General features: G+C 42.5%; 1 protein-coding gene across 1 annotated transcript; it reads right to left on the bottom strand.

The window, feature by feature from the left end:
* Window positions 1-6,021: 6,021 nt before the first annotated feature.
* On the bottom strand, window positions 6,022-15,010 carry LOC106590530 (sperm-associated antigen 6). Its single transcript, XM_014181634.3, has 11 exons — window positions 14,815-15,010; window positions 14,571-14,666; window positions 14,254-14,420; window positions 12,786-12,969; window positions 9,313-9,518; window positions 8,903-9,076; window positions 8,579-8,731; window positions 7,364-7,555; window positions 7,077-7,193; window positions 6,440-6,585; window positions 6,022-6,204 (listed from the first exon to the last, which is right to left on the bottom strand). The coding sequence occupies exons 1-11, from the start codon at window positions 14,837-14,839 to the stop codon at window positions 6,141-6,143; spliced, it is 1,524 nt and encodes a 507-aa protein (XP_014037109.3). The 5' UTR covers window positions 14,840-15,010; the 3' UTR covers window positions 6,022-6,140.
* Window positions 15,011-19,724: the final 4,714 nt, after the last annotated feature.

Below are 19,724 nucleotides of genomic sequence, written 5' to 3'. Positions count from 1 at the left end.
GTCTCCTATTCTGTCCCACCACTCACCATTGGTGGGGGCTGTTTATATGTACAGTAGCTATGAATATCAAGTGGCAACTCACTACTGTGACTGAAAGTCAAATCCTCTTTGTATTTGTTATATTTATATCAAACAGTATACAGTTGGGGTAAGAGAGGGTTTTGAATAAAAAAAACATAAAAAAATATTTGTTTTATTTTCTGTGGTGATTTAAAAAGAAGGGTTGACTCCCTCTCTTCCCGGCCATCCAGACAGCCCTGTAAGCAGGTAACCGGCCATCCAGACAGTCCTGTAAGCAGGTAACCGGCCATCCAGACAGTCCTGTAAGCAGGTAACCGGCCATCCAGACAGTCCTGTAAGCAGGTAACCGGCCATCCAGACAGTCCTGTAAGCAGGTAACCGGCCATCCAGACAGCCCTGTAAGCAGGTAACCGGCCATCCAGACAGCCCTGTAAGCAGGTAACCGGCCATCCAGACAGTCCTGTAAGCAGGTAACCGGCCATCCAGACAGTCCTGTAAGCAGGTAACCGGCCATCCAGACAGTCCTGTAAGCAGGTAACCGGCCATCCAGACAGCCCTGTAAGCAGGTAACCGGCCATCCAGACAGCCCTGTAAGCAGGTAACCGGCCATCCAGACAGTCCTGTAAGCAGGTAACCGGCCATCCAGACAGTCCTGTAAGCAGGTAACCGGCCATCCAGACAGCCCTGTAAGCAGGTAACCGGCCATCCAGACAGTCCTGTAAGCAGGTAACCGGCCATCCAGACAGTCCTGTAAGCAGGTAACCGGCCATCCAGACAGCCCTGTAAGCAGGTAACCCGCCATCCAGACAGCCCTGTAAGCAGGTAACCGGCCATCCAGACAGCCCTGTAAGCAGGTAACCGGCCATCCAGACAGCCCTGTAAGCAGGTAACCGGCCATCCAGACAGTCCTGTAAGCAGGTAACCGGCCATCCAGACATTCCTGTAAGCAGGTAACCTGCCATCCAGACAGCCCTGTAAGCAGGTAACCGGCCATCCAGACAGTCCTGTAAGCAGGTAACCGGCCATCCAGACAGCCCTGTAAGCAGGTAACCGGCCATCCAGACAGTCCTGTAAGCAGGTAACCGGCCATCCAGACAGTCCTGTAAGCAGGTAACCGGCCATCCAGACAGCCCTGTAAGCAGGTAACCGGCCATCCAGACAGCCCTGTAAGCAGGTAACCGGCCATCCAGACAGTCCTGTAAGCAGGTAACCGGCCATCCAGACAGTCCTGTAAGCAGGTAACCGGCCATCCAGACAGTCCTGTAAGCAGGTAACCGGGACGACGCCACGACCATCCGGGGCTTTTGACAGACCACTGGTAGAACTGCTGTTGATGTTACACCCCACAAGTCACTGTGACGCTGTAGAATAAACCAGATAAGATATCATTTTGTGTTTGATAAAATTGGTTTACTTTCATTTAAGCGGTTGCATAGCCTAGTCAATTAGACTACAAAATGTTGAAATAAATGAATGTCATTTAAAACAACCTAGGCCTGTAACAACTGGTCATTCATTGGTTGACAGTTTAGTTTACAAAAACACCGTTAATAATAAATGATCTTTTTGAATGAATTAAGCTACTTTTTCCCCATGTAGTAACCTGTAATTTATATTAATTATAGCCTCTAGAGGCAGGTAGGCTAGTGGTTAGAGGCAGGTAGCCTAGTGGTTAGAGGCAGGTAGCCTAGTGGTTAGAGGCAGGTAGGCTGGTGGTTAGAGGCAGGTAGGCTAGTGGTTAGAGGCAGGTAGCCTAGTGGTTAGAGGCAGGTAGCCTAGTGGTTAGAGGCAGGTACCCTAGTGGTTAGAGGCAGGTAGGCTAGTGGTTAGAGGCAGGTAGCCCAGTGGTTAGAGGCAGGTAGGCTAGTGGTTAGAGGCAGGTAGCCCAGTGGTTAGAGGCAGGTACCCTAGTGGTTAGAGGCAGGTAGGCTCGTGGTTAGAGGCAGGTCGCCTAGTGGTTAGAGGCAGGTAGCCTAGTGGTTAGAGGCAGGTAGACTAGTGGTTAGAGGCAGGTAGGCTAGTGCTAAGAGGCAGGTAGCCTAGTGGTTAGAGGCAGGTAGCCTAGTGGTTAGAGGCAGGTAGGCTAGTGGTTAGAGGTAGGTAGCCTAGTGGTTAGAGGCAGGTAGACTAGTGGTTAGAGGCAGGTCGGCTAGTGGTTAGAGGCAGGTAGCCCAGTGGTTAGAGGCAGGTAGCCTAGTGGTTAGAAGCAGGTAGCCCAGTGGTTAGAGGCAGGTAGGCTAGTGGTTAGAGGCAGGTAGGCTAGTGGTTAGAGGCAGGTAGGCTAGTGGTTAGAGGCAGGTAGCCTAGTGGTTAGGGCGTTGGACTAGTGAAAGGCTGTAAAATTGAATCCTGAGGCAGTTAACCCACTGTTCCTAGGCCGTCATAGAAAATAAGAATTTGTTCTTAACTGACTTACCTAGTTAAATAAAGGTAGATATGTGAACTGTTTGGGGTACGGGAGGACCAGAGTTGGGAACACTGGCCTATACAACAGTTCAGTTGGGCTTTTTTTTAAATTGTCTTAATAAACGCCTACCTTTTCCTGAAATGGTTTCGATAGCTTCGTTACAAAAACGGAATGGAATATGCAAACGATAACCGTTTGATTTTATTTGTGTGTTTGTGTGTGTGCATAAGAAGTGCATTTTCCATTTCTCTGCTTTCATGGGGTTAATAAGTCAGGCGGCCGGAATGCAGTTAAAGAAATCCAGATGTCTGGAGATGAAGGATTGGAGAGGCTGTGTAGATCAAGTGAAAGGTTGGAGTGTTTTCAAACTAACAACGGATGAAGACAGGTAGCGGGTTCCACCAAGCCATGCGTGAGAAACAATACAGACTGGCGTGAGAAAAAACATGACAAACTGAAACTAAACCATTTCAAGAGGAAGAGAGAAAGCATCGCTTTGTACGATTAAACAATTATCTTCAACCGGGAGCAGATTGCATAGCACGCACTTATATACACACACACACACACACACACACACACACACACACACACACACACACTCTTTTGTAATTAGCATATGGCCTACCTGCGACTGTTAGTCAACTTTCACACCACCGTCTAGCCATATTTAAACGATATTGCCTTGCAGATTAAAGACAGGCCTTCATCTGCATGCCACAGCTGGTTAGCAGGGTTGTTAAGGTCATTATGGTATTAATAATCCTATGAAGGATTTTGGCTTCTAAATTGCAGAATATAACTGTTCTCTGTAAAATAAATTTTAAAAAAAGCTGGTTTTATGCACCATGCAAAACACTGTGAAATACAGATTGTAGTCGTTGTCCTCGGCGCTCTGTTGCAAGACGGGCTGTGCTTGTTGAGTACAGTCATTTAGTAAAAGTAACATGGTGCATTTTTATGCACAGACTCCGATGTAATGCCATAATAAGCATATCATTCTGTTGCCTTTAACCCTTACGGAGCAACGACTGAATAGTAGAGGCCTACCTCTCGTGGGTTTTTATGATCTGTAAGGAACAAATCAAGTTAGGATGCTTGGCACACTGTAGCCACACACACCTGCCCAGATGCTGTGTGCGTGTAATGAAGTACTCGTGTGAATATGACATCCTTTTTAGTTTTTCTCAAATGCTAAGATTAATGGAAATAAATGAATTAACCATGAATAAATGTACTCACACGCCCTGTATCGAATATTTGAACAAAATGTATAATAAACTAATTGTCCTTCGATGTGAACAATCGTTCCCTCTAGGAAATAATGAAATGCGAATATTTGTTTTGTAGCTTAAATAAAAGTTCAGATTTCTAAATTAGTAGACAACCTGCCTATAAATCTAAAAAGAGAACATGAATGACATGAGAGCCATGTTTCACCCGCAGAATGTAGTCCTCTGTTGCTCAGGTGGTAGTTGGTTTTCAACGCCAGGACAGTGGGTTCAAATCCCGGGGCTACGTAAATGCTTTGGATAAATGGCATATATTATTTTTATTATAATTCATCCAGAGTGTATCAGGGCCTTGACTATTTTGCTTTAAAAAAAATCTCTCCAATAAATGTTATTTAAAATGCGACCATTATGTTAATTGACATTGGCCTATCAAAAACAAAACTCCCATCACAAAAATAGATTGTTTTCAGTTGGCCTGTATATTATTATTATATCATTAATTACTTAGCTTACATTATTTAGTGAGATTGTAAAATAAAAAATGAATACGTTGCTGTTCATTTGGACATACTTTATTCATTCTGACGTGTGTTCCAGAGAGCTCGCATTGAGTTCTCTCTCTTGTCTGAGGGTCATGACTGCAGTGAACCTCTAAACTATTCCTGATTATGCAGCCTTGTTGCACTCCACGGGCCATTTCATTTCTGCACGTGTTTGTCCAAATGTACATGGCATTCAACACAGCTGAGCTCTCTTCATTCTATTCTATATCCAAGCGATTTAAAAAAAGAAGGGAAAATATTCTGGTGGTCATGTCCAGTCCTGTGGTTTATATGCTAATAAACCATGCTATGTTGTTGTCTTAGGTCTCTCTTTATGTAGTGCTGTGTTGTCTCTCTTGTCGTGATGTGTATTTTGAGCTATATTTATATTTCATTCATTTTTTATTTTTAATCCCAGCCCCCGACCCCGCAGGAGGTCTTTTGCCTTTTGGTAGGCGGTCATTGTAAATAAGAATTTGTTCTTATTAACTGACTTGCCTAGTTCAAATAAAGGTTAAGTAAAACAATTCAATAAAAGGCTCTTCGCCCACATGTGTCAATAGCGTCACATAGGCTGATACAGTGGTTAGAAACCCTCGCACACACCAATCATATTTTTACCGTCAATGCAATCCCTAGTTAAAGCTTGCCGGGGCCAGTAAACAAAGAGCGGAGGGTCGCCATGTGCGGCACGGCTGTTGGAGAAAGGAAATGTGAGATGGGAGGAGAGAGCGGTCGCCAGGGGGTAGCAGAGTGCTGGTTACAACTGGTAGGGGTCCGTGCGGTAGTCTACAACCGCACAAAATACACCTAAAGACAGCTCTCAACAACATTCCGTCTGTACGATCGAAAATGGCAAGTACATTTCTTAATAATAATCCGAATTAATTTGTTGACATCCAACTGAGTAGACCTACAAGTTTATAAGACGATATCCCGTAAATTCATCGAACAGAAGACCTTCTATGAACGAAGAAGATGCATCTATTGGTCATCGTTCGCCCTCCTAGGAAACATTATTTTAAGGTGGAAATGTGGAAATGAAACAGCAGAATTCCTATCTAATATTGGGTTAATCTATATTTTCACTGACCCGTTTTAACGATTTTTTGGATGGTATTGGGCTTGTTACATTACGTTTCTATCCTTTTTGTTTTAATACCTGCATGCTGGATGATTGGGTTTCTATCACCAAAAACGTGCAGTCATATATCCTTTAAATATAACCTGGGTGGTTCGAGCCCTGAATGCTGATTGTCTGACAGCCGTGGTATATCAGACCATATACCATGGCTATGACAAAACATTTCTTTTTACTGTTCTAATTACGTTGGTAACCAGTTTATAATAGCAATAAGGCACCTCGGGGTTTGTGGTACTCCACGTTAAGAACAGCCCTTAGCCGTGGTATAATGGCCGTTTACCACAACCTCTCTGGCCTTATTGCTTAAATATAAAACCCTCTGAATATTAACAGGTACCCTAGTGGTTAGAGCGTTGGACTAGTAACCGAAAGGTTGCTAGATTGAATCCCTGAACTGACAAGGTAAAAATCTGTCGTTCTGCCCCTGAACAAGGCATTTAACCCACTGTTTCTAGGCTGTCACTGTAAATAATAATTTGTTCTTAACTGACTTGCCTAGTTAAATAAAGGTTAAATTAAAAAGATAACCCAAAACTAGGTGCATATACTGTACAATGGTACTAGTAAATTACTTGTACAGCAGAATAATGAGGAAGTTTGTCATTCCTCTTCAAATGCTCACATAGGCTGACTCAGCTATGATAATGCATATACACAAAGACAGAATCAGTGCAATAATAAAATAATATTTTATATAGTCTTCTGTCCTCATATTCATGGATGAGGGTGAAACGGTAAAACCGGAATATCACATTCAGTGTCAGTAAGGAGGGGATGTGAGCCCCAGACCCTCAGACAGGCTGGTACTTCTCTACCCGCTCCAGCAGAGTCTCTGAGTAACCGGGGGAGTAGTATCTACAGCAGGACAGAGGACATAACAAAGGTTCACTTGGCTGAGAGAATGCCTGGTAGTAGAAACACACTAGATTCATCTGATGTTATAGCCAGTAAATTAGTACATTTCATGGCTTGTGTGTGTGTGTGTGTGTGTGTGTGTGTGTGTGTGTGTGTGTGTGTGTGTGTGTGTGTGTGTGTGTGTGTGTGTGTGTGTGTGTGTGTGTGTGTGTGGTGTGTGTGTGTGTGTGTGTACCTGACTATCTCCTCAGGGTAACAGCTGTTGATAGAGTTGATGTACTCCTGCAGGGCAGATCCAGGATCAGCCTTCATCTCCTGAACCTTCTTCAAGCCTCCGCTGGTCACAAACAGACGACGAGCCTTGCTGTCACGGGGCAGCACCTGGAGAGGGGGAGGGGAGGGAGGGAGGGGAGGGGGGGAGGTAGGGGAGGGGGGAGGGGAGGGGGAGGGAGGGAGGAAGGGGAGGGGAGGGGGGAGGGGAGGGGCGAGGGAGGGAGGGGGGAGGGAGGGGAGGGGGGGAGGTAGGGGAGGGGGGAGGGAGGGGAGGGGGGAGGGAGGGGAGAGGAAGAGTGGGGGAGGATACATGGATTACAAAGCATTGGACTTTCTGGACTGTCTGAACTTCCAGTACTGTCTGAATCAAACCTTCGGGTTAAGTTTTCCGGACAGAGATCAAGCCTAATCTTGGATTTAATTGCACTTTTAAAATTAACTAATGAAAATATAATTTGTCAAACATGGTTCAAAATAGTCAGAGACTGGATTTACACAGTCTGATTTTTAGAACTAAAACATCAGGCTGTGTGGGGCCCGTGTGGGTCCATTCTGCTATACCTAGTAGTGTAAATAAAAGTTGCCAAACACGCCCCCACCTTGCTGAACTGGCAGACGACGTGTTTGAGGATGTTGCTGGGAGCTTCGTAGAGCAGGGGCTCTAGAGCAGGCAGGTAGGTGCACTTTGGTAGGATGCTCTTCAGAGCCTTCTTAGCCTGGGTGGAGGGGGGGTCAGGACTCAGGATGATACAGGACACGTTATGGTCCGTTTACTGTTTGCTGCTCTTATGACCCTCAGAAATGTTCAGTGTAGAGCTTCAGTAACACCCTGTGTCTACTACACAAGCTTCTGGTAACCTGTGACAACATTGACCTATGACACTACCTTGACCTGCAGGTCCTCGGAGCTGTCTGTGTCCATGTAGAGAGCCAGCAGATTGGGCAGGACGTTAGCGGTGGCAACGGCCCTGGCATGCTCCGGGGTGTGGCGGCCAATCTGGCCAAACGCCCACGCTATTGCTGCCTTGATATGTTCCTCTGTCTCCTCAGACAGACAGATGGCCAGCTGGGGCACCCCCTACAGGGCCGGAGGAGCAACAACAAGCAGGGAGGACAGGAGAGAGGTTTTGAAAAAGAGAGAGGGAGGAAGAGAGAGCACAGAGCTTGCAGACGATGCACAGAGCACACACCAGGATTGGGGTCATATCTGAATTGAGTTGTGAATTGCTCTGGAATTTCAATTAAATGACTGAATTTGAATTGAATTTGAATTGGCCACACACCACCGGAAGCAATTCAAATGGCTTATTTATTCTACACATCACAATAGTAATGTTTATTTTCACATCATGTATGACCACAACTACCATGTAGCCTGAGGTTGAAACATTTCGTTTTTAAAGCTAGTTTTCCTAAAACTATTTAAATATGCTAAGATCATGTTGTGGGTTGTCTATAATAATTCATAATTCCCTTAATGTATAAATATCAGCATATTTTTTTCTTCTTCCCAGAATGCATTAGATCAAACACTGCAGTATGGAAAGGAACAATCTAACAAGACTCCCTAAAACCACGCCACTTCGATACACCTACGACCAGAAGTGCCTTTTTCGTAGCAGGTTAGGAGAATTAACGTAGCAGGTTAGTAGAATTAGGTTAAGGTTAGGAAAAGAGTTAAGGTTAGCGAAAATGCTCTCCTAACCTGCTACAAAAAGTTACTTCCAGTCGTAGCTGTATCGAAGTGGCGTGTTTTTAGGGAGTCCCCAATCTAACATCTCATGACAAAAAAAACACTGTTTCACATCTTTGAGTTATAATCAAACTAATATTTGGAATTATATATGTATTCTTTGCGTTAATGAGTGGCATATCCTTTTGATAAAATATTTGTCAAATTAAAAAGACTTTCATGTTTCACATCTCAGTTGAATTGCTTTGAATTGCTTTGAATTAAATTATACCTTTTTTCAATTCAAATTCGATAACATTTCTGCTTTCTGTGGGGTGTGGCCAATTAAAATTGAATTCAAATTCATTGTTTGAATTGAATTAAATTCTGAAATTCTGAATTGACCCCAACCCTGGCACACACACATACCTTAGAGACGATGACGGCCATGGCAAGGTTTTCAGAGTGAGCAGCCACGTATCCAAGCATCATGATCCCTGACAACCGCACGTTACCATGGCTATCACCCAGGTAGTCAACCACCGCGGCCACACCACCCGTGTTCACGATCATCTGAGACAGCTGTACACATACACACACATTCGGGCGAGGGTAGGGGCACATGTGAGAATGTGGTAGTGTGTTAGGGAGTTTGGTACCCCTAGTGTATGTTTGGTGTCAATGAGTGTGTGTTCTGATGTCTGGTGTGTGTAGTGTCTGTGTACCTCTGATGTTCGGTGTGTGTGGGTGTACCTCAGGTGTGTGTTTGGTGATCTCTCTCATCAGCGTGGTGACGTTCTTCCTGACATACTCGTCGGGGTCTCGGAGGCAGGCCAGGACAGCAGGGAAGATCTCTGCCTCCACCACCATCTCAGCCAGGTCCACTGAGTGCTTACTGATCTGACTCAGCGCAGAGAACACCTGCCTCTGAATGGAAGGAGAGAGGGGGAGGGTGGAGAGAAGAAAGAAAAAGACAGGGGAGAGGGAGAGGAAGTGAAGAAGGGGATGGAGGAAAGAAAGAAATTGGCATACAGGGTTTAAGAGTGGACTGTAATGTATATTCTAACCTCATCTATGTCTGTTTACATTGACAACATAATGACTGTGTCAACCTGTCAGACTTAAGGAAGCCTTATTTTGTCTCAGCGTTCCTGCCGCCTCACCTTCAGCTTGGCGTCGGGGTTGAGAATCATCTGGGCCAGGTGTGCGATGGCGCCGGTGTCGACCACAGTCTGAGCCAGCTCAGGGGAGTGTTTGGCGATGTCGCTGAGGGCCGAGGCAGCGATGCGTTTCAGGGCCACCTCTGGTTCCTGGATACACAACACCAGCAGCGGAACGGCTCCTGCATCCACTACCTCCTGAGACAGGTCTACATACAGAGAAGAGAGGGGTGTTAGTGTGTGTGGGGTGTGTGTGTGTGTCAGGATTTTCGAATCGTTTCGTTCTGAACAGAACCAATATTTTGTTTCAACTGTTCCAACCAGCAAAATAAAGTTCTATATTGGGTCGAACACGAAAAAAGTACTGGTTTATATTGCTCCTTTTTGTTCCTTTTTCAACCTGTAAAATCAACATTTTTTTTACATTTATCTCACTCAATGACTTCACCAATCAGTGCAGATAGAGCAGGTAAGCTAGTTGTTTACATGCGCGACGGAAAGACAAGTGTAGCCTATAGCGCAAGATGCGACTGACATTTTGTGGGTGGGGAGAGAGCAAGACAGGGTTGAGGAGGCTTGAAGCGCTGGACATCTTGTTATGACATGTATTATCTGAATTAGGTCCACAGAATTATACCTATGGAGGAGCGGCTTCTATGAAGGAACTTTGAATGTCCTTTGAGCTAGCTACAGTAGCTAACAAGCTTGAGCTAGCTAGATAACAAGCTTGAGCTAGCTAGATAACAAGCTTGAGCTAGCTAGATAACAAGCTTGTGTGTGCAGAGCAACACCAGAATTAAAAACACGTATTACCTTTTTGTAGTTAATAAATCCAACATTAAATGTGATAACAAAGCCTATAGTATCCTTAACTGGCATTGAAAAGTTAATCCATTTTTCTCGACCGAATAAAAATCTCTCTCCCGATCTTCAGAATCACGATTGTAATGTCAGTACAGTAGCCTACGGTAACGTCAGTACAGTAGCCTGTGGTAACGTCAGTACAGTAGCCTATGGTTACATCAGTACAGTAGCCTAGCCTATGGTAACATCAGTATATTAGCCTACGGTAACGTCAGTACAGTAGCCTATGGTAACGTCAGTACAGTAGCCTAGCCTATGGTAACATCAGTACATTAGCCTATGGTAACGTCAGTACAGTAGCCTATAGTAACATCAGTACATTAGCCTATGGTAACGTCAGTACAGTAGCCTATGGTAACATCAGTACAGTAGCCTATGGTAACGTCAGTACAGTAGCCTATGGTAACATCAGTACATTAGCGTATGGTAACGTCAGTACATTAGCCTATGGTAACATCAGTACAGTAGCCTATGGTAACGTCAGTACAGTAGCCTATGGTAACATCAGTACATTAGCCTAGCCTATGGTAACATCAGTACATTAGCCTATGGTAACGTCAGTACAGTAGCCTGTGGTAACATCAGTACAGTAGCCTACGGTAACGTCAGTACAGTAGCCTATGGTAACATCAGTACATTAGCCTATGGTAACGTCAGTACATTAGCCTATGGTAACATCAGTACCGTAGCCTATGGTAACATCAGTACAGTAGCCTATGGTAACGTCAGTACAGTAGGCTATGGTTACATCAGTACAGTAGCCTATGGTAACATCAGTACAGTAGCCTGTGGTAACGTCAGTACAGTAGCCTATGGTTACATCAGTACAGTAGCCTATGGTAACATCAGTACATTAGCCTATGGTAACATCAGTACAGTAGCCTATGGTAACGTCAGTACAGTAGCCTATGGTAACATCAGTACATTAGCCTAGCCTATGGTAACATCAGTACAGTAGCCTATGGTAACGTCAGTACAGTAGCCTGTGGTAACATCAGTACAGTAGCCTACGGTAACGTCAGTACAGTAGCCTATGGTAACATCAGTACAGTAGCCTATGGTAACGTCAGTACATTAGCCTATGGTAACGTCAGTACATTAGCCTATGGTAACATCAGTACAGTAGCCTATGGTAACATCAGTACAGTAGCCTATGGTAACGTCAGTACATTAGCCTATGGTAACATCAGTACATTAGCCTATGGTAACATCAGTACAGTAGCCTATGGTAACATCAGTACAGTAGCCTATGGTAACGTCAGTACATTAGCCTATGGTAACGTCAGTACAGTAGGCTATGGTTACGTCAGTACAGTAGCCTGTGGTAACGTCAGTACAGTAGCCTATGGTAACATCAGTACAGTAGCCTATGGTAACATCAGTACATTAGCCTATGGTAACATCAGTACAGTAGCCTATGGTAACATCAGTACAGTAGCCTATGGTAACGTCAGTACAGTAGGCTATGGTTACATCAGTACAGTAGCCTATGGTAACATCAGTACAGTAGCCTGTGGTAACGTCAGTACAGTAGCCTATGGTTACATCAGTACAGTAGCCTATGGTTACATCAGTACAGTAGCCGATGGTAACGTCAGTACAGTAGCCTATGGTAACGTCAGTACAGTAGCCTATGGTAACGTCAGTACAGTAGCCTATAGTAACATCAGTACAGTAGCCTATGGTAACATCAGTACAGTAGCCTATGGTAACATCAGTACAGTAGCCTATGGTAACGTCAGTACATTAGCCTATGGTAACGTCAGTACATTAGCCGATGGTAACGTCAGTACAGTAGCCTGTGGTAAAGTCAGTACAGTAGCCTATGGTTACATCAGTACAGTAGCCTATGGTAACGTCAGTACAGTAGCCTATGGTAACGTCAGTACAGTAGCCTATGGTAACATCAGTACATTAGCCTATGGTAACATCAGTACAGTAGCCTATGGTAACGTCAGTACAGTAGCCTATGGTAACGTCAGTACAGTAGACTATGGTTACATCAGTACAGTAGCCTATGGTAACGTCAGTACATTAGCCTATGGTAACGTCAGTACAGTAGCCTATGGTAACATCAGTACAGTAGCCTATGGTAACGTCAGTACATTAGCCTATGGTAACGTCAGTACAGTAGCCTATGGTAACATCAGTACAGTAGGCTATGGTAACATCAGTACATTAGCCTATGGTAACGTCAGTACAGTAGCCTATGGTAACACCAGTACAGTGACATATGCTTTGAAGGGGGGAGGGGCTACAGTAGCCTGTGGTTTGAAGGGGGAGGGGTAGGTACCCTAAACACACACACACACACTGGTAAAGATGTTCAGCGTGCAGGCAGACACTGGAAAACTTTTCTGAGTGACAGAGTGAAGGCTTTGCATCGGTGCTTTGTTGCATTTTTTTGTGGGACTAGAGAAAAATGCCTAGAACTTAAAAGAACGTTATTAACTGATTCCCAAGCCTTTAAAATAATGGTTCTGCTCTGGAACAGTATGGATCACTTTCGTTCCCAGTTCCGTTTCTGTTCCTTGAAAAATATTATTTTCCATTTCTTGGTTTTGTTCCCTGAATCGGTTCCAACCCCTGGTCTGTGTATACTATGTCCTTACTTGCGTTGTGGCGTGCAATGTATCCCAGAGCCCAGGCGGCAGCCTCCTTGACGTCAGGGTCAAACTCCTCCATAGAGATGACCAGAGCGTCCAGCGCTCCACAGTCCACTACGGCCTGGGCCAGAGCAGGGCTGTGCTTGGCCACTGCACGCAGGACAAATGCTGCTGCCTTCTTATAGAACCGCTGCACATACACACGCAGATGGAAGGAGAAAACATTTAATACACATTTAGCAGATGCTCTTTAAAGCTGCAAAATGTAACTTTTTGGGTGAACTGACTAAATTCACATAGAAATGTGAGTTGTAGATTTGTCACGCATTGAAAGCAGGTCTAAGAAGCGATAGCGCTGCTCTATGTGCACTATTTCTATGCTTCTTGTTCTTAAAGATGCACTATGCAGAAATCACTGTGGCATTTCCTGGTTGCTAAAATTCTAATAGTTCGCCTAATTTCAGATTATGTGACAAAATTAGCAAGTATAGTGTTGAGAATCATTGTACCATCTAAACCGCATTGAAATATATTTTCCATAACCGAATATATTGTATTTTCAGCTGTTTGAAGCCGTTGTACAAAACCAAAAGTAAAAGATGCAAAAACTAAACTTAAGAACCGGATGCATAGAAATAGCGCACATAGAACCGATCTACTACTTCTTAGACTTTCTTTCAATAACAATTACAGATCTATAACTCATATTTCTATGTGAATTTGGTCGGGACGGCCGAGAAGTTACAGATTGCAGCTTTAAGGTCTGCTTTTGCACTCCAGTTTCAAACAGCTGAAAATACAATACTTTTGGTTATTGAAAATATATTTCTCAGCGGGTTTATATGGTACAATGATTCTCTGCTCTATACATTGCTTGTTTTGTCACATAAACTGAAATTAGGCGAACTATTGGAATTTTAGCAACCAGAAAATGGCGGAGCGATTTCAACATATTGAATCTTTAAGCGAGAGTTTACATTCAGAGCATTAACTATGCATGCAGACCCCTGTGAGAAGGCAAATTGAGAGAGAGAGAGGCCCTGCTGTGGTGTGAAGGGTGCTTTAGCCTTTGGAGGGGCCTTCTGCCCAGGGTACAATGCCAACACACTCTCAGGGTCAGGGACACCATTCAGCAGGGTGAATGAGGGAGTGTATGTTGGTGTATACACACACACACACACACACACACACACACACACACACACACACACACACACACACACACACACACACACACACACACACACACACACACACACACACCCACACACACACTTTCACACTCAGAGACATACGTTCTGCTCAGCCAGGGAGTAGACACACACACACACACACAGAGACATACGTTCTGCTCAGTCAGGGAGTAGACGAGTTGTGGGAGGATGTCTCCCTTGACGACGGTTGGTGTACACACACACACACACACAAACACACACACTCACACTCACAGACTCACAGACACACGCAGACATACGTTCTGCTCAGCCAGGGAGTAGATGAGTTGTGGGAGGATGTCTCCCTTGACGACGGCCTCTGCCAGATCTTCATTGTAGCTGGCCAGTCTTCCCAGAGCCAGAGCAGCTGTTTGCTGGATAGTAGGAACCACATCTAGCAGTAAAGGCCTCAGCAGGGACATCACACCTAGAGGGGGGACGTGTAGGAAAGGAATTCTGTCTTGTTAGAAGTTATCAATAGAACTGTGATCAGCACATAAATGAAAGTCAGCTAAAATAGAATATTGGTTTGAAAAAATACTTATATACAGAAATGGGTACCCAAGTCCCAATTTACCAGCATTTTGTAAAGTTTCAATGTTTTGGGGTCTTGTTGCAAGCTCAGCAATAGTCTGCACAAACTGTGTCCTTGATTTCTGATACTGCTCAAACACTAAAAGACAAAAATGAACGATCCATTAGTATTAAAAAATGTCAACTGTTCTTTAGCTACGTTTTGCAGGCACTAGCTTTACTCTTGAGGTTCATTCAAAACAGCTTTGAAAACAGTCTTGAAAAATTGCAACTACAAATGATAGTACCTTGTAAAACCTGTCGTTGATTCATGATTACAAATTTTATTTAAAAAAAAATAAACGCCACTTTTCTTATAAATATGTAACTGCAACAATGATATTGTTGCTTGTTAGTTTCCCCTAAAACAGCAGCTGTAAACAGTGCGGCGCAGCGTCGTGTCGCTCTTGCAGAGGTTTGGTTAGCGTGTTACTGTTGCCGTAGCGACAAACCGGAAGCATTAACACGGTCTCTCAGCGCCGCTCAAAAGTGAGCTTTTTGGTCTTCGTGTTAAGGTTAGTATTAGGCATAAAGTTAGCCGTATGGTTAAGATTAGGGTTAATGATAGAGTTAGGTTTAAAATCACATTTTAAACTGTTGAAATGGGAGAGGTTTATGACTTCGTGGGTATAGAACAATGACTCTACAGATGCTAGTGATGACAGTTCTGTTGTCGCTCCCGCAAAGATATATTGCCAAGTGAGAGAAGAAGACTTCTTTCATTCTATATGTTGAAAGATGCAACATAGTGGTAGCTCACATGCGGTCACACTTTTATGCACATAAAAAAGCTAATCACAGCATAATTAGAACGATACTTTGAAGAATCGAATGGTTACACTAAGACGTTTGTAACAATGTTGCCACGGTGGTGGGATAGCCTATCAGGTCTTTGAGCAACATTGTTGCCCTGATTTCTGCATTGAACAAATAATCCTACATGGCTGTACATTTACGCAGTCATAGATAGATTGACTATAAAATAAATGAAAAATACATGTAGCCTATAGGCCTATATGATGACAGAAAAAGGCAATGCGGCAACCTACATCAAACATAAGCCTATTAAACCTAGCTACAATTGTAAAATATGTTATGATGAAATTAAGCGTTATGCTAATGGTAATTAACTTAATGGATAATAGATAAGATAAGGGAAACACTAAAGCACATAGATTGTGTGCTAAGCCTACATTATTTCAGACCTGTCAGACCAATGTGCACACCTCCAAAGTTTCTCACATATTATTAGACAAATGAATGAAGACAATGTTCTACCCTGTCGGCTACAACAGAAACCATACATTAGAAACTTGTACATATTTATTTTATTCTACTAGGAATTAAAAACATTTGATATATGTAGGCAATATTTAATTGTTTTCATAAAAAACAACAGATGAAAAAGCAATGTCGTTTCATGACGACATATTTCAGCAGAATGTACAAATGAACAATATTAGGCTAATGCATGGGCCTAATTTATGACCGCTTGGGAAATTCAGAATAAATGTAATTAAATTACTGTACATCTATTTTGAGTAAATCAGTAAATCCAAATCTTGATCAGAGAAGGAATGAGTTGGGAAAGAGGTTCTAGAGAATTAGACCCGCAATCAATTCATTCATAAAAACAAAACACTACAAAACCAGCAGGCCATTGCAAAATATCTTGTGATTGTGCTCTCAAACCCTTCAATGCAATCTTCACAAACACTGTTTTAAAATTGTGCATAGGCCTATAATCAAATATAAAAATGCTTATAAGTAATTATAATCAATATCAAAATCGCCCTTTCCATTGTTGCACAGATAAATTGTGTTTACATGGAATTTATTGAGGCTAATTAGATGTAACTAACTCGTAGCAATTTAGGCAATTTCAAAGTATGTAATTATTTGACAAAGTAGGCATCTGCAGTTACCATAGCTATATGCCTATAGCTGAGTCATTAGGCCTAGACTTACAAAAACATACACTACATTCAGTAGCTCAATATGTAAGCCTGTAGATTTATAAAATGGGTTTATATATTTAAGCATATTGCAAACGTCGTATAAAAGGCTATATTACATCGAAATATTTGTCCGATTTTTTACATGTATTTTACTAGGCAAGTCAGTTAGGAACAAATTCTTATTTACAATGACAGCCTAGGAACAGTGGGTTAAGAGTCTTGTTCAGGGGCAGAACGACAGATTTTTACCTTGTCGGCTCTGGGATTTGATCCAGCAACCTTTCAGTTACTGGCCCAACGCTCTAACCACTAGGGTTCCTGCCGATTTAAGTGATATTTGATGGAAGACGCTGGTTGAAGAGAAATATAATTTACCTCATGATAACATATCTGAGGCCTAAGAACATCATATTTTTTTCGTTGTGGATGACCAAGAAGAAAAATATGAAAAGTGGCTGTGCTGTCAAAAACGGGATTTCCCTGTGTTTTATATTTTCACACTTTGAGGTTGGAATAATACTGTTAAATTGTGAAAATGCTGATACCTTTTTAGTGTAAGAGCTTTTTGAAAAGACCGCCTGACATTTCAGCTCGTTTTCATGGGTGGGGTTTTGGCCTGCGTTATAAGTTATTGTACAATGGGTGGGTCTAGTCCTGGACGCTGATTGGTTAAAACCGCATTCCAGCCGGTGCCTATTCCACAAGTTACCACCGGCTAAAGCAATAAAGTTGAAATGCCTATTTACTCTGTTCTGTGTAATCCACTGTCTCATCAGCCCATAAGGACAATTTATAAACTTCATCTCCACAAGCATCTAGGCATCATCTACCATTTCTTTTAGACTAGCAATTGGTTTTCAAAAGCGGAGATTGGAATAAAACTTGCAGTCTGTCTCTCTGACATTTGCAACATTGTTTCAATATTGAAATTCGATCTCCAGCTGTCCTGTTGGAATGAACGTGTCGGGGTCGGGAGGAGACAGACAGGCGGCTGCTTTTCTCAGACAGTCGAAATCATGAATCAGCATCATTTTTATGGACATGTCAATAGAAAACAGTTAAAACGAAACAAAATGCAACTAGCTTGTAGTCTTTGCTGCTTCAGTTTGAAGTGGTTGTGTTAGCTGTGTTGTTGGCTAGCTCCTCTGAACAACAGTGTTCTGACGAGATGCCAGGTGAAATCTTATGAATGTATCCAAAAAATGTCACTAGAAAACAGCTTAAACAAATGCAAATGCAGCTACTTTGCTATTATTCTGGCTGCACTGCTTGATGTGACTGTAAATTAGCCGTAGTTGTCTAGCTAGCCAGCAAGGGAAAATAAAGTTGCCAGCCAGTATGGCAATAGAACATTTAGGTTGAACGACTGGGTTGTGTCCATAGATACAGAACAAAAATGACTTAACGACTGGGTCGCGTCTCTGGCAACCGAACCAATAGAACGAAAAATGTATCAAAATAAAGTTTTTTAATGAAAATATGTCAATCATTATTTGAACATGTTGGTAACCCGTTGTATAAAAGTGATAATGCCCTCGAAGCCGGTGATTGGAGGATATATTGGTCTAACAACACCTGTGCCAATATATCCTCCAATCACTGGCTACTCGACATTATCACTTAAATAAACCAACAAAGGTAGATTCAAACATCTATGCCAATAACAGCTCGTTTTCAGGTTACATATCCCTCTCATAAGGCTCCTCCAATTAGGTCCCTCACTCAAACCACTCCCAGACAGTTCTAGAAAATGTGTTGCTTGAGAAATTCGTTTTTTGCTTAGAAGCAATTGTTGTTTATTTTTTTACCTATTTAATTTAAAACAATCACAGTAAGGTACTTATTGTTACCCAGAAATGATTTGATAATGAGATAAAAACAGCTGCATTGTACCTTTAAGATATGTCAATGTCCATATTATCTGTCACCACAACCAAGATTACTCCTGTGGGTTCGCCTTAAAGGAGAGAGCTTGAAACCACTCAATGCCTATTCATAAAACCATCGGCCTTAAATAAAAACATATCCTAACACATCACCACCATGTCACATTTTAAAGGCTAAAGCAACAAGCTCACCAGAAACCCCTCCAGTGAAGGGTTGTTGGGTGCTCCATGCAGTAATGCGCTCCACTTGCCTGTCACGCCAGTAGACCTACTGTATGAGCTACATAAAACAAAACACCAGTCGCCTAATGCAGGCTACACAAAATAAAAACCTGCACACACCCACAAGTTGTCTATCGCTCGAATTGTAAGATTTAGTAACATCATGCCATCGGCGAGTCAACACGAGGTACATCTTAAAACCATGGCCTTTAGCTCACCACTGAATACACTGTTCAGTAACAATATGAGATACATGTATCTGGGCAGAGAAAACTTAACGACTCGCATTTATCAATACTATAAACCCATCACAAAAATGATTGAATAGGACAGTCGTTTGATTGTGGCTTCAGACTACAGGCTGCGGAAACTACGACTTGGTCCTCTTAATCCCTATTTCCCGAACATTAACTGTGTCTCTCTTCCACCAGCAAAATACGAACCAATTTGAACTTCTTTAATATTTATATTTTAATGTAACACTTTTCATTTATTACATGTAACCTAATAAAAACGTGTTTCATTTGGGAGATAGACTAATCTTGTTTGAAGACACACCAGTGTCAGCCTAATGAATTACACGTTCTTATAGCCTACGTGCAGCTAACGAAAATGAACCTCGACATAACATCGTATATTGCGAAACTTTAAATTATATGAAAGTCAAACAAAGATTGGAACATATTTGAATTCGAATAGTGTAATATTTGTATATTCTATTCCATGATGGTCGACAAGCAATTGACAAAAAAAAGATGACTTCGGTTTCAAATGCACCTAAATAAATGTGTAGATTTCCTTCACTGAAAACCTGTAACTTTCTCGCAGAAATTTCTTTCACCCATGAATTTTATAATCCTTTATTATGCTACAGATATTGAATGCGATGGAAAATATCTTAGTCAATGATATTCTGGGCCTATTCAAAACAAACAAACATGAATATTTGAGAGTAGTGGTCTCTTTTGAATGCAATTTACATCAGTGCTGCGCCAGTACGAGACATCTGTCCATCTTTTCAACATGTCCTTGGTCTGCTTTGTATGCCAATTCGCATTATTTCAACAACAAAACAACGGATATTTAACTTAA

The sequence above is a fragment of the Salmo salar genome, chromosome 29, assembly GCF_965601325.2.
Source record: "Salmo salar chromosome 29, fSalSal1, whole genome shotgun sequence".
Taxonomy (NCBI): Eukaryota; Metazoa; Chordata; class Actinopteri; order Salmoniformes; family Salmonidae; genus Salmo; species Salmo salar.
Note: the sequence above shows the minus strand (reverse complement) of the source record. Positions and strands in the feature narration are given on the sequence as shown.

Coding starts and splice junctions, on each gene's coding strand:
- LOC106590530 (XM_014181634.3), bottom strand. CDS start 14,839: ATGAATCAACGACAGGTTTTACAAG. Junction 14,421..14,570: donor TGAAACTTTACAAAATGCTG/GTAAATTGGGAC, acceptor TCCCCCCTCTAG/GTGTGATGTCCCTGCTGAGG. Junction 6,205..6,439: donor TACCCTGAGGAGATAGTCAG/GTACACACACAC, acceptor GTCCTGCTGTAG/ATACTACTCCCCCGGTTACT.